The 13,380-nt window shown below is 34.5% G+C and overlaps 1 protein-coding gene across 1 annotated transcript in view; it reads left to right on the forward strand.

Moving 5' to 3' along the window:
* Nucleotides 1-13,380, forward strand: part of uggt2 (UDP-glucose glycoprotein glucosyltransferase 2) — a 121,416-nt gene that overhangs the window by 23,918 nt on the left and 84,118 nt on the right. The window contains exons 11-13 of the mRNA XM_002942836.5: nt 1,747-1,807; nt 8,233-8,324; nt 10,644-10,794. Coding sequence (XP_002942882.2) covers nt 1,747-1,807; nt 8,233-8,324; nt 10,644-10,794 — 304 coding nt within the window. The remainder of the gene's footprint in view (nt 1-1,746; nt 1,808-8,232; nt 8,325-10,643; nt 10,795-13,380) is intronic.

Below are 13,380 nucleotides of genomic sequence, written 5' to 3' on the forward strand. Positions count from 1 at the left end.
CTAACTAAACAAAGGAAGATTAATACAGATTGCATTTTAGTTATTTCAGTTCTTCATTTAATCTTTATTGCCCTCAACTTTACTTTGTTTTAATATAAATTTAAATTGTTTCTCCCAGGATTCTGTTTTTTTATTAAGAGTAAGAACTGAAGACATTTTAAATATGAATTTTCAAAGTTTTATTTAGTTAATGGAATTTTTTCCATATTGGTTCAATGAGTGGTTCTTGCGCTATACTTTTTTGCCTATTGTTTAGGTTATGGAATGTAACATAAAAATGTAAATAATGTATGTTTTTTGTTTGATTTTTCTTGCAGTTAACAGGGCAAAATCTAAAACTAAAAAGTCATGGTTTTTTATTAGCCCATTGAAAAACCCTCTTTATAATATGAGAGCCTAAAAAAGGCAGTGGCTGGGAGGGAAGGGAGGGCTTAGGTTATACAGACACATTTCAGTAGGCTGGTAGTTTGTTTTGATTGTGCTTTAAGTGTGCTAGAATATGAGAATATGTGCATCACATACAATTAATTTGAACTGTTATATATGTTATATTACTTTGCTTATAAAAACAGTAAAAATATACTTAAAAAGAAAAAAGGTCCAGTACAAAAAAATGGGGTATACTGCTCCTGTAAACATCTACAATGCTATATACCCTACTCCATTGAGATTGTCTCATAAATTGATTCAGGGCTTCTTTCTTGGTTCTTTCCTTTATCAAATACTGTCTGGGCCCTGAAAATAAGGCAGATGCCTTCTGTAGAAGTTTTGCTTGTGATGATCACCCAGCACACGAGAGGACCAATTATTCCTTCTTGTAAACACTATTACTGGAATAGCACTTATCTTGCAGAATTACACCTGTTGGTTCCCAGCAAACCCATAATTTTAGACAAGCTGGCTATCCACTAGTACAAAAGACTTGATTTGTTAAATTGTGCTGTATGGTAACAGTTTTTGCAAAGAGATCTCAAAGAGTATCATTTGACTTGCAATGTCTCTGCTTCATCTAAAGCCTGTAACTTCCTTCCATGTGTCCTCTAACAATCTTTTCCTGTTCCCTCTCAGCCTTGTACCACCTTGCCTGGGAGTTATTGCTGCATACACCTTATCATTAGGGGAAATTGACTACTTTAACAAAATGGCCCATTTTATTTTATTACTCAAACCCATCTGCTGTTGATCTTTTCTTCCAACGCATTTTCTGTCTCTATGGCTTGCCAAATGAAATTTGTTTCCAGTTAAGGGTCTCAGTTTGTTACTGGTTGAACCTGATATTTGCTTAATTTAAGTTATCTATAGGGAAAAAATATAGGAACAGCACAAAAATTATTTTTGTTATCATTGTTTTTACTGAAGCAACATCATTTCAGAAGTTTTTGTGGGGTCACTATGCCTGAGCCTTCTTGTTATGCCCAGTGTTTAATATGATTACTTAATTACAACAGCTTTGTGATGAAAATGGCACTTTATCTTTGTGGCAAAATATACCTTTATGTAAAATGTGTTAATATGCAGTATTCCACCTCCTACATTAAGGTTATGAATGCAAATAATATACCTACTATGTCAGTATACTTTATGATTGCACCATGCTCACAGTTCTTTCATAAATATTGTAGGGCTTAGAATCTAAATATATGTAAGCATGCCCATATCTTGTCAATAAAAGTTATCTAAGTTGAAAATAGCCATTTATTAAGTATATGATATACTTTCTGCTATATATTTGTATTCTTTTTATAGGTCGCTTACCAGAATTGCATTAAATCAGGAAATGAAAAAGGAGATTGAAGAAAACCAGAAGGTTTGTGCTGCAATGACAACCATTTGATATGTAGATGATATGTATATTTGATATGTACAGTCATATTCAAATTAACTTGGTGTTTATAAATTAGGGATTATTCATATTAGCCCATTTTTCTTAGAGGAATTATGGCTTTTTTACTTGATCCTCAACCAGTGGCTCATGAGCAACATGTTGCTTCCAGTGGCCTTAAAGAAGGTGCTAATTTTTAAGTTTCTGGTTAGGAGGCAAGCTTTGATTGCATAAAAACCCAATGTAATTGCCTAGTCAACATAGGGACTGTCAAATAGCCAATTATAGCTCTGATTGGCATCTGCAGGAACTTTTTCATGCTTGTGTTGCTCTCCAAAACATTTTCCATTTGAGCCATGTGGCTCACAGGTAAAAAAAAAAAAAAAAAGTTTGTGGATCCCTGATTTAGGGCATTCTGACACACCCTCTAAAGACCATTACTTAATGTTATGTAACTTGTACAAGAAAAGGCTGAGCAACATTGTTTTAGGGGTAATTTTAATGTTCTAAAGCAGGGATCCCCTGCATTAGAACCTTTTTTTTACTTGTGAGCCAAACTTTAAATTTGATGTAAAAAGTGTTGGGGAGCCCCACAAACATGAAAACAAGTTCTTTGGGGATTCCAAATAAGGGCTGTGATTGGCTATTTGGTAGCCCCATATGGACTGCTGGCCTGCAGAAGGCTCTGCTTGGAGTAAATCTGTGTCTCTGTGCTTCCAAAACTCCAAGCCAGAAATGTAAAAATGGGCACCTACTTTGAGGCCACTGGGAGCAACATGTGCTCACAAACCACTGGTTGGGGATCACTGCTGTAAAGCATGGCTGTCCAGCAGGTCACAAGTGGCTTATTTATGGTATTTATATGGTTTCTAGCCTACCAGAGACTTATCTAAATGATATTTTAATTCTGCCCAGGAACCGGTCAGGTATTCATTAGCTGGCTTACTGCAGGGAAAAGCTTTTACAGCATTGCTCTGAAGGAAGGAGAAAGGGTTGCATAAAGATTTATGACTGAATTCTGACTGATTTCCTTTTACAGTACTGCACAAAAACTGGTAGTCCTAGAGAGTCCTATGATTTAGAAAACTCTAAATCATATCACCGTTGCACCAATGGTATATTCCTTTATGAAGTTTATTGTCCTGTTTTCTGAGGGCTTGCCAGTAATCCCAATAATTCCCTATATTGGTGCTGATTAAACTTTTTACATATAGTGGTATAATTTTTTCTCATTACGAATATTTGAGGGCAAATGGTATGGTATGTTTTTTTCTCTTTCTGATTGTTTTCCACATCCTTTATATACGGAGGTGCTTGATACTCCTTTAATGATTATTTCTAGAGTACATTATAGCAATATCAGTGCAGTGGTATTTCTGAATTTATGCAATAGGACTCTATAGTATCAAAACCCCAGTTGGTTTGCTTGACATTATGTGTACTTTTTTTTTTTCTCTGTAGAGCAGTTGAGTAAAAACCCTTACATTTAGCTAGCTGGAAGTCTTAAATGTGAAAATAACGGCAATGTGAAACTAATTAAAGGCATGCAAGCTGGACAGGCGCTTGTGATATTTGATTGCTGTTTTTATATGCCTTTTCCCATGTGAATTGCTCTATAAGTTTCTAAACATCAGTATTGCTAGACAATGAATTGGCATTTGAAATCTAGTGCCTACAGTCCATCCATCTAACAGCAGGGGTCCGCAACTCCAGCTGTGCATAACTGAATCATTTTCATTTGAGATAATGAAAGCAGAGTAAAGAAATGCAGCGTTGGGGAAAGACTGAAAAGGTGTTAAAAGCAGAAAATATTATGATGATTGGGTTTACTCAGAATAATATTCAAGCTGTTAGGCTGCCTATGGAATCAAGCATTTGTGCTGAAGTGTTATTAAAAAAAATAATATGTTAAATTTGTTTTGCCACGTTTGTCTCACATTAGACAGTTGGCAAATGATTGTAACAATATTCATGGGTTTAGTGACTATTAACGTGCTGTGTTCTGCATCATTAAGTACTTTTGCTTTTTCAGAAAGTTCCCACTTGGGTAGTTTGTAGACCTAATAATTTGGGATTAAAAATAATTTTGAAGGTTTGGTTTTTAATATTTGCAAGTTGTTCAGTAATGTGAGTAAAATACCCTGCAAAGTTTAAAGGAGAATTTGAGACAAAAATGTTTATGTTTAATATTTGTGAAGCAACATTTGTTATTAACTTACTTTATATTGTGCTGTGCCTCAGAACTGCAGTTAAAGCAAACACCAGATATAAGAGAAACATAATGTAGTAGGATGAAATGAAAGAAGACAAAAGAACGACAAAATAGGGTGCTGTGAATGTTCAAACATAAACGCAGTTGTCTAATATTTAAATGTGGTAGAGGTTAATTACCTCATTGAACACAAAACATCAAAGCATTTGTGATTTATTCAGGAGGCCCAGGGTTACCATTCTAGGGAATATACATCATTGCGGTACCTAGCCTTTGCTGCAGTTATATATTTAGTAGTACATTTTGGTATTGTGATGTTCTTGTTTTTTATTTTATTTATTTTTTTATTTTTTTTATTTATTTGGGTTTCCAGTCTATATACATTTTAATTTTGCAACTTTTCATTTTGAAATTTAAACTGCTGTCTAATTTCTTTGTTTACAGAGCATTTCTATATATTAGTGCTATGCTGATATTGCTTGCAATTACTCTGGATGACTGTAAGGAGCTATTTTGACTAATGGCTACGCATTTAGCTTTTTTTAGTTTTTGAAATTTTAACATATAGTCTGAGACCTAAAACAAGAGCAATACATGTGAGCATCTTCTTTATTCTTTTGATAGCGCTTCTGTACACTTGGAACAAAGAATTTTAGGATCCCATGTAGTTGGGCATATTTTGCATGCAACGGAAGCTTGAACTGCATAAGGCTGTACATCTCCCTTATGTGTCAGTAAAAATTATTATTTGTATTACACCAGACTATGTGGAAATCTTTGAGTGCCTGCTTTGTTCCAATTGTTACCCATTGCTGATGGTTTGGGGTATGTGCATCTGGCCCCCATGTCTACCTTCAAACAGCAAATCCTTTCCCTTTTTGTTTTATTTAGTTCTATACTATTGCCTTGACCTTCGGTGTGGCCTTTGTGTTTTAACATAAATAAATCATTTTTGTGTAGTTAAGTATTTGGGGCAGTGAACTTTCCATCTGTCTAAAATGTCAGATGCCCTGATTTATAGAATCATTAGTAAAATGAAAATGTATTCCTATATTTGTAAGTTATAGAAGAAGTTGCTTGATCATAACTATGTCCTGTAGACTAATGATACATTATGTCCTGCTGTTGATTTGCTGTATATTCTTGCATGCTATTGCTTTGCTATACACCAGAACCCCAATTTTATGTACCCAGGTTTTACATTTTCCAGGAATTGATGGTCTTTTCATGGCCCCATACAGGCAAGTGGAGTTTTTTTCCCCCAGACTTTATTTTCCCAGAATTTACACCATTGTGCCGCCATTCCCTGCAAAAAATGCTACACATGCTTGCATTCTGAAGTGTACTTGTGTTTGGTATAGCTGATGTTTTTTTTTTTTTTTAACAGAGCTACATCGTTTATGATCGAATTGGATCAGGCACCTTCATTAGAATTAATTGTTAATCTTATAGAAGTTTGGAATTTTAACACCTTTTCTAAGCCCAAGAACATGGTTCTGTTGTGCACTAGAAGTTCTTGAGTTAAGATTCCATATATATATATATATATATATATATATATATATATATATATATATAATACAAAAATGCTTAGAAACTGCACACCATACAAGGTGATACTACCTGGGTGCCTGTGCAAAAAATAATTAAACAGGCATGGAGTGACGGCACACACAGGATTTTCACACACAGTTGAAGAGTATTGCAAAATAATAGTCAGAGGTTTATTGTGATCAACGTTTCAGTTCCACACAGGAACTTTCGTCAGGGAAACGTTGGTCACAATAAACCTCTGACTATTATTTTGCAATACTCTTCAACTGTGCGTGAAAATCACGTGTGTGCCGTCACTCCATGCCTATATACACTGTATGTATGTATAATACAAAAATGCTTAGAAGCTGCACACCATACAAGGTGATACTACCTGGGTGCCTGTGCAAAAAATAATTAAACAGGCATGGAGTGACGGCACACACAGGATTTTCACACACAGTTGAAGAGTATTGCAAAATAATAGTCAGAGGTTTATTGTGACCAACGTTTCAGTTCCACACAGGAACTTTCATCAGGGAAACGTTGGTCACAGTAAACCTCTGACTATTATTTTGCAATACTCTTCAGCTGTGTGTGAAAATCCTGTGTGCCGTCACTCCATGCCTATATACACTGTATATATATATATATATAGATACTTTGCATTATGACTTTTTGCTTTACTAAATTTTTACATGACGTGTTAATTAGGCTGATATAATATATAATTTATAATATATAACCTCCCTCTGTGTTATTTCATTTTCCTATTATGTTGTTACTTTGTAAAGCGCAAGTGAAGACTTTCATTGAAAATCTATATCAGTTTATCCCCATACTGTCACAGCTGTGTTGGGGGTAGTTAAGGTTTCTGCAGACGATCAAATTGCTTTAGTTTTTTGTCTGAGTACACCATATAAAGCACAATCATACTCCATCAGTGCAGGCTCATCAAGAGGTCTTTCACTGCTTCCAACTTATTCACTGTTTGTTTTGTTCCATTACAGAAGAAAGTTTGTTCTGTGGAGCAAAAATCTTTAAAATGGCTGTTACATTTTTTGTGCATTGGTACAAGGATGTGATCATAAGCAATGCATCCTCATGCATTGTACCAGAATTATTTTTTCTCTAATGAGCTGGGCCTTCTTTACATCCTGTATTAGTAAGTCTAGTGCTGTAGAATACGTTTGCTTTTATAAATACACATTGGTCATTTAAATTTTGATGCTCATTTTTTCATTGTTTATGGCAAAAGGGCTCAGGTACAAGTGTAGCTGCAGTCCGCTCAAAGTCCTGCAGTCAGTTGTGTGTAAAACCACCTTTATTAAAGATACTTGTGTCAAAATGCGCACTTCCATGTAGTTGCACTCAGAGCTCGGGAGGTGGTAGGTTCTCTTTGCTCCCAGCAGCAATAGGTGCAGAACACTTGCGCCTGAAGAATTTGGCTTAAACGTAACTTGCATGCAGAACACTGAAAATGATGCCATGGAGTTGTGCTAATTTTGGGGAATTGGGTGCATTTGCTGGACACTGGAATACTTGGACAAAAAGCTGCCTTGTGGGAAAAAACATAGCTATTGTTCTTGAAATTGCACTATGCTCACTTTAAGGTGTCTACATGTAATTCAAGCCCTATGCCTTCTAGTGTATCATTGAAACTACTGCTTAGCTGATTGTGCAGAAAGGACTGACTATGTACAAATTATATTTAATGAGTTGCCTGTGGCTATGAAAGTAGATGTAGCATGTAAAATGACACTTTTCAAAAGTGTTTTTAGTTTTTTGCAGAACACGTTGCCAATTTAAAATGTGAAACCATGTTCTAGTACATATCAGCACCTGTATTCGGCATTTGTATTTTAAAGGAGGAGGAGGAAAGGCTAGTAAAGAGTTAAAAGCTGCAGGCATACCTTCAGCTGTCTCAATAGTGCCCTTAAGGAAGAAAAAAACACTGAGCTGTGTAAAGAAAGTTCCCATAATGCCTCACTCCTGCACAGACACCCAGACCAAGTGAACATGCTCAGTTAGTAAACTATGAGTCAGCTTCCTGCTGATTGGCTGAGATCCACATTCCTAAGGGGGGGAGTGAGTTCTTAGGGAGGGAGGGGGGGAGCAGCAGAGAGGAGACTGCAGAGAGCTGCGTATCTGAGGTACATGAATTACAGACACAGAAATATTTTTTGCAGAGAAGTCAGTGCAATGTTTCTGTGAGTGCTTATGGCTGTATTTACATAGACCTTTGTGATAAAGCTTACTTAGTTTTTACCTTTCTTTCTCCTTTAAAGGGTAGCAGATTGGTTTATGTTATCTAAAAAGATCTTTGCAGGCTTATCTATTTGCTATTTGTATGAATTGGTAATGATGTAAATTTAGGATGGTTTTTTTTGAGTGATATGCGTCCATCCCATGCATTGTGTTATTGCCTAAACCCATGAACAGAAAGCCTGTGTTACAGCTACTGGAAAAATTAGACATGGTGCTAAGGGGCACAACAGTAAGTGAGATCAAGGACTCACTTGTGGTGTTTTTTTTTACTTTGTTTTACCCGATCCCTTAAGTAAAAAATGTATTAATCAGTCTCTAACTCACTCAGTGCTCAAGTGTAATTTGCCTGTTAAAATAATTCCACTCATGTGCTTTTCTTTTCTTTTTCTATTTCAAGCATTTGTCAGAAACATTTGGAATTCATCCTGGGGATGCAAGTCTTTATATAAATGGTCTTCACATTGATTTGGATGTTCATAATTCATTCAGGTAATACTCATTTCTCACAGGTTGCATTCAGTCTGTCAATGGCGCTTGATTAACGAGTGCTTCATACATTGCTTAAACAACTTTTGCAGCTATTCAGGCACAGTTCAGCAAACAAAACAGTCTAAGAATGCTTAGCTTATTATTGCAGTCATTTTGCATCTGAAATCTTTCTTCATTGCCTTTCTTTTCTAGTCACTAGTGCTTGCTAGTTTCTCCTTTCACTGGCTCAAGGGCTGATGATTGCATATCGTTACATTATTTGAGGGCTTTGAAAAGTTCTTAAAGGAAAAATAATGCTAAAATGTTACATACTTTGACATAATGTTCTGGTAATGTAACTGATATCTTGGTAAATCATCAAATACAGTGCCTCGCAAAAGTATTCAAACCATGGCCAAGTGTCTACTAAATAACATGAATGGTGCAAAGTGTATTGATGTACTGCAGCAAAACATGTTTCATTCTGCTGCAAATCCGTTTGGTATCATTGCCTTGCTAAAAGAGGTACATATCTAAACATAAGGTCATAGTAACATTGTGGTGAATGTAATACTAATACCCTGCACAACTGATTACATATCTACAAAAGGGGATATTTATATAAATAGTGTAACAGCTTCTGAAGCAAACACACCACCACAAGTTCACAAGTAATTCAAAAAGTTATTTAAACATTAAATAAACCCAGTAGGGATTGTGTTGCCTTTAATAAGAATTGCTTATATTTTGGGATCAAATACAGTGCAGTTTTATTGTTACAGAAAAAAAGGAAATATGTTTTCAAATTTTCAATTATTTGTTTAAAATTGAGTCTATAGGAGATGGCCTTCCCATAATGCTGAACTTTCTGGATAATGGGTTTCTTGATACATTATATTCAAAGAGTATGTAAACCTCAAATAAAATTTTCTGTGACAAAATAAAATGTGACGTGAAGCAATCTTCCAAGATACATCAATGTTGATTTTAAAGTTATTCTAAATTTATTTTAAGTTTAGTCTGTAAGCAGAACAGTATGTTTTTTTTTAAAATACCATTTATTGGCCTTGTGTTAGAAAGCGAGCTAGGCACTCAAAAAACCACACTGTCACCAAAAAGCATATTACTAAATATTTTTATTAAAGGGCTTGTTCACCTTTAAGTTAACTTTTAGTATGTTATAGAAAGGCCAATTCTAAGCAACAATTTAATTAGTCTTCATTATTTGTTTTTCATAGTTTTTGAATTATTTGCCGCCTTCTTTGCAGCTTTTAAATAGGAGTCACTGAGCCAACAAAAAAAAAAACTATTCCTCTGTGATGCTACAGTTTTATTGTTACTTTATATTACTTATTTTTCTATTCAGGTCGTCTCCTATTCATATATCAGTCTTTAATTCAAACCACACCCTGGTTGGTTAGGTAATTTGGCTCCTAACAACCAAATAAATGCTGAAACTCCATGCTGGAGAGCTGCTGAACAAAAACTGAAATAAATATACTTTGTAATTTTTTAGTTTAAATTGCTTACTAAAGTATTAGCATAGATAAGAAGTGTTAGGTATGTGTCGTTATAGTAATGATTTTATCCATTTATTTAATGGATTCACCCAGCACAAATATAGTCTCACTTGAAATAGTCGTTTGTCATTTTACTATTCAATTAGATACCTTTTGACATTGAATGAGAAAATACATTTTCAGTACATTTTTTCATTACTAAGGGGCCTATTCATTAAAGTACAAATTTCAGATTGTTAAAAGTACAATTGGAAAAAATTCAGGGTAACCACGATAATTTCTGATGCTCGAAAATGTCACGAAAATTTGTTTCTTGGACGTACGAAAATATCGTGGTTACGATCCGAAAGTTACGAAATGTTCGTATCCGAACAATCGCAAACGGCTCGAAAACCTTTCTGACTTTGAAACTTCAACACGTGATTTTGGAAGCTTCCCATAGGACTCAATGGCACTCTGCAGCTCCAACCTGGCCCAAGGAAAGTCACGATACCGAAGTTTGAATGAATAACAAAATTTTCGTTGTCGTTGCGTATGACTTTTTCGTGTAATAACGAATGTATCACGAAAAAGTCGTACTATTTTAACAATATTATCGTTAACCGTACGAAAAGTTCTTAACTATAGAAAAAATATGAATTTTTCGCAATCGGGGTCATCTTGCTTTAATGAATGGGCCCCTAAGTGTTTTTGTTTGTGTTGATATTTTTATAGAGCCCTTTTATATTTATTGGGGGAACCTCCTCCCATTTTGTGTTTTTAAAAATGCATACATAGCATATTTTTGCGTTTTTCCTTTCTTTTTTCTCTTTAATTAAAGCATTTTGGAAACCCTTAAAAATGAAGGAAAAACCCTGAATGGCCTCTCTGCTTTGGGAATAAATAATGAAGATCTTAGTAAATTTTTAAGAATACAAGTGCACTCAGGTGATGAAAACTATGCATTGGATATCCGACATTCCTCAATAACAGTGAGTATCAGAAATATGTGAGTTTTGAATGTTGATGTTTTCTATCATTAAAAGAAATGTACATATTTGATAAATTCAAAATATAAAGGCGTGTAATGCTTATGTTCTTGTGTTTTCAACTTGCCCTAGGCTGTTTGTGTCAGTACATTGGTTACAGTCTCTAACTCTTGCCCCTGTATTAGAGGTTCCTAGAGGTATTAGAGGTTCCTAAAAGGTGTTTGATCTTAAACAGAAATTTAACAGTCTTGACACAATTATTTTATATTTCTGTAAATATTCAGTTTAACGTTGACAGTCTTTATGCATGTATACATATACATTTTATACATAGGGAGAGCCTTTTATTTTGCTGACTATATAGATTGATATCTTTTACTGAATTTCAGTGCTCACTATTGGCTTGTAGTACTGTTTAGGCAAACACTCGCCCTACTTTTTATTAGAGTATGTCACTTCTCGCATTTTACTTTAATTGTACCTTGACTGCATTTTACTTCCAGAAAAACCTCAGTAGAAAAAGTTCCTTGCGTTTGCAAGCATTCAATAAAAATAAATCCTTATAGCTGAATATATACATTTTTTTTACTGTAAAGTCATACCGTGACAGAAATAGTTCTAAAAACCATGTACCATAGCACACTCTCCTTTCACTTGGCAAACATCCAATCCCAAAGCCCTATATCTACAGCAACATAGAAACATAACTGAAGAAAAAAAAAAGATGCATATCCATTCAACCTTTTAGTCTAAATAAAACCTGCCTAACTGATTTTTGTATTTGTAAAAATATGATACCAAGGTATGGCAATGCACTCATTTTTACCAATATTTGCTCCTGAAATATACTTCAGTTACAAGCCCATAGGATTCAAAACCCCTAAATCAGTTTGACCAATTCTTTTGTGGCAGATCTGGTATTTGGCCAAGTCTAAAAAACAATGGATTTAAATTGCTAGATATTGCATATCCCCATTTTAATTGCAAGCTTTTTAGACTTCCCTGACCTGCAACTTCTCTGACCTGCATGTCCAATATCACTAGCATGGCTAGTATTCACTATGATGCACTGCTCTTCATGGTTCCTTACATTTTTCCTGTTAGGCTAGTACTTCTTAGGCTGCATAATATTCCAGTTCTCTATAATGACAGTACCTCATGCAGTCCACATTTCAGCTAAATGTTTTCTTTCAGTTAAACAATTAGTGATTCCAGAGCTATTATTTACTGTTTGAAGGTTAGGCAAAATAATGACAAGTGGCTTGCTTACTTGTGTTAACATAAATCAGGTGCAATTACCACTTATTTCATTGAAATAGAGCTAGTGGCCTTAGATGATCTACTGTTTTGTCTGCAAGATTTTTTTTTTAAATGCTACTCCTTCTCTCCAAACAATGCAGGCTTATGATTAAAGAAACATGCATTCCAAAGAGAGAGTGGTATCAATAAATCACCAAAATCTACTACCCATCATATCCCCACCATTTTCACCTGATGATATTGCCCCTTTTATCTTTGGGCCTAAGATTATGCCTTAAGTAAATCTACCACTGTATGTGAATGAAAAGAAAACTTTCACTAGATTTATCTACTAGAATACTGCAACACTGGAAACACTTACTTTGGCTTTGTGGCCGTAGGTCAGTTTACCATATACACAATCAGGAGTTTAATTACGCATATATTGAAATGTACATTTCCAGTTTACCCCTGCATTTGTAGGTAGTCCCACTGTTTTTTATACAGGGACAGTAGGACAAAATCTGTTTTACAAGACCAGACTTTGGGGATAACTGTAACTTTTAGAACAAAAGGCCAGCCTCCAGTAGTGAATGGCACCGTAGTAAGAATATCTGCAACTCTTCGTCACTTCAAAAATTAAATATGGGATATTGAAATAATGGAGGTTAGTAATTCAAATGCCTAGCAGAATGGACTAAATTCATTTGCAAATGAAATGTTTATAAAATGTAAAATAAAATGCAATGTTCTGTTGGTACCAATGTGTAAAAAAAAAATATAACAACAGTTTTCTATTTAACTAATCATTCCAGTGCAAAAAATTATCCGATTCATTAAACCCTGCATGCAATGTGCATTAATCCAGATGGGTATTAGTGCTTATCCCAACTGTGCTGAGCACTAATGTGTTCAGATACTTTTATAAATGTGTCAAATCATTAAAAACATTTCTGACTGTAAGGAAAATTTTCTTGACAGTGAGGAAAGTTATTATAAATCTAAAAAAAAATTGAACTGCTAGGAATCCTTCTCAGTTCCTTAATTTAATTTCCATATATCTGGCCCTATATTTTCTGTGTATGTAGTATATAATTAGTAGAAAAAACTCTAATGCATGCACTATATTATTATAATGTTAAGATTGAAAAAACATATTGCATCTGCTTTAAAAAAAATACTGATTTTTTTTTTTGTTCTGTCATGATTGACAAATAAATATTGCCTACTTCATTAAATGTTATAATTTGCATCAACAAGAACATTTAATACAACTAAAGTTATTTTACTAAAACTAGCTTCCTTTCCTGTCTGTACTAATATTATAACATTGCAATTTTAAAAATGCTT

Source organism: Xenopus tropicalis, chromosome 2 (genome assembly GCF_000004195.4).
Source record: "Xenopus tropicalis strain Nigerian chromosome 2, UCB_Xtro_10.0, whole genome shotgun sequence".
NCBI classification, from domain to species: domain Eukaryota; kingdom Metazoa; phylum Chordata; class Amphibia; order Anura; family Pipidae; genus Xenopus; species Xenopus tropicalis.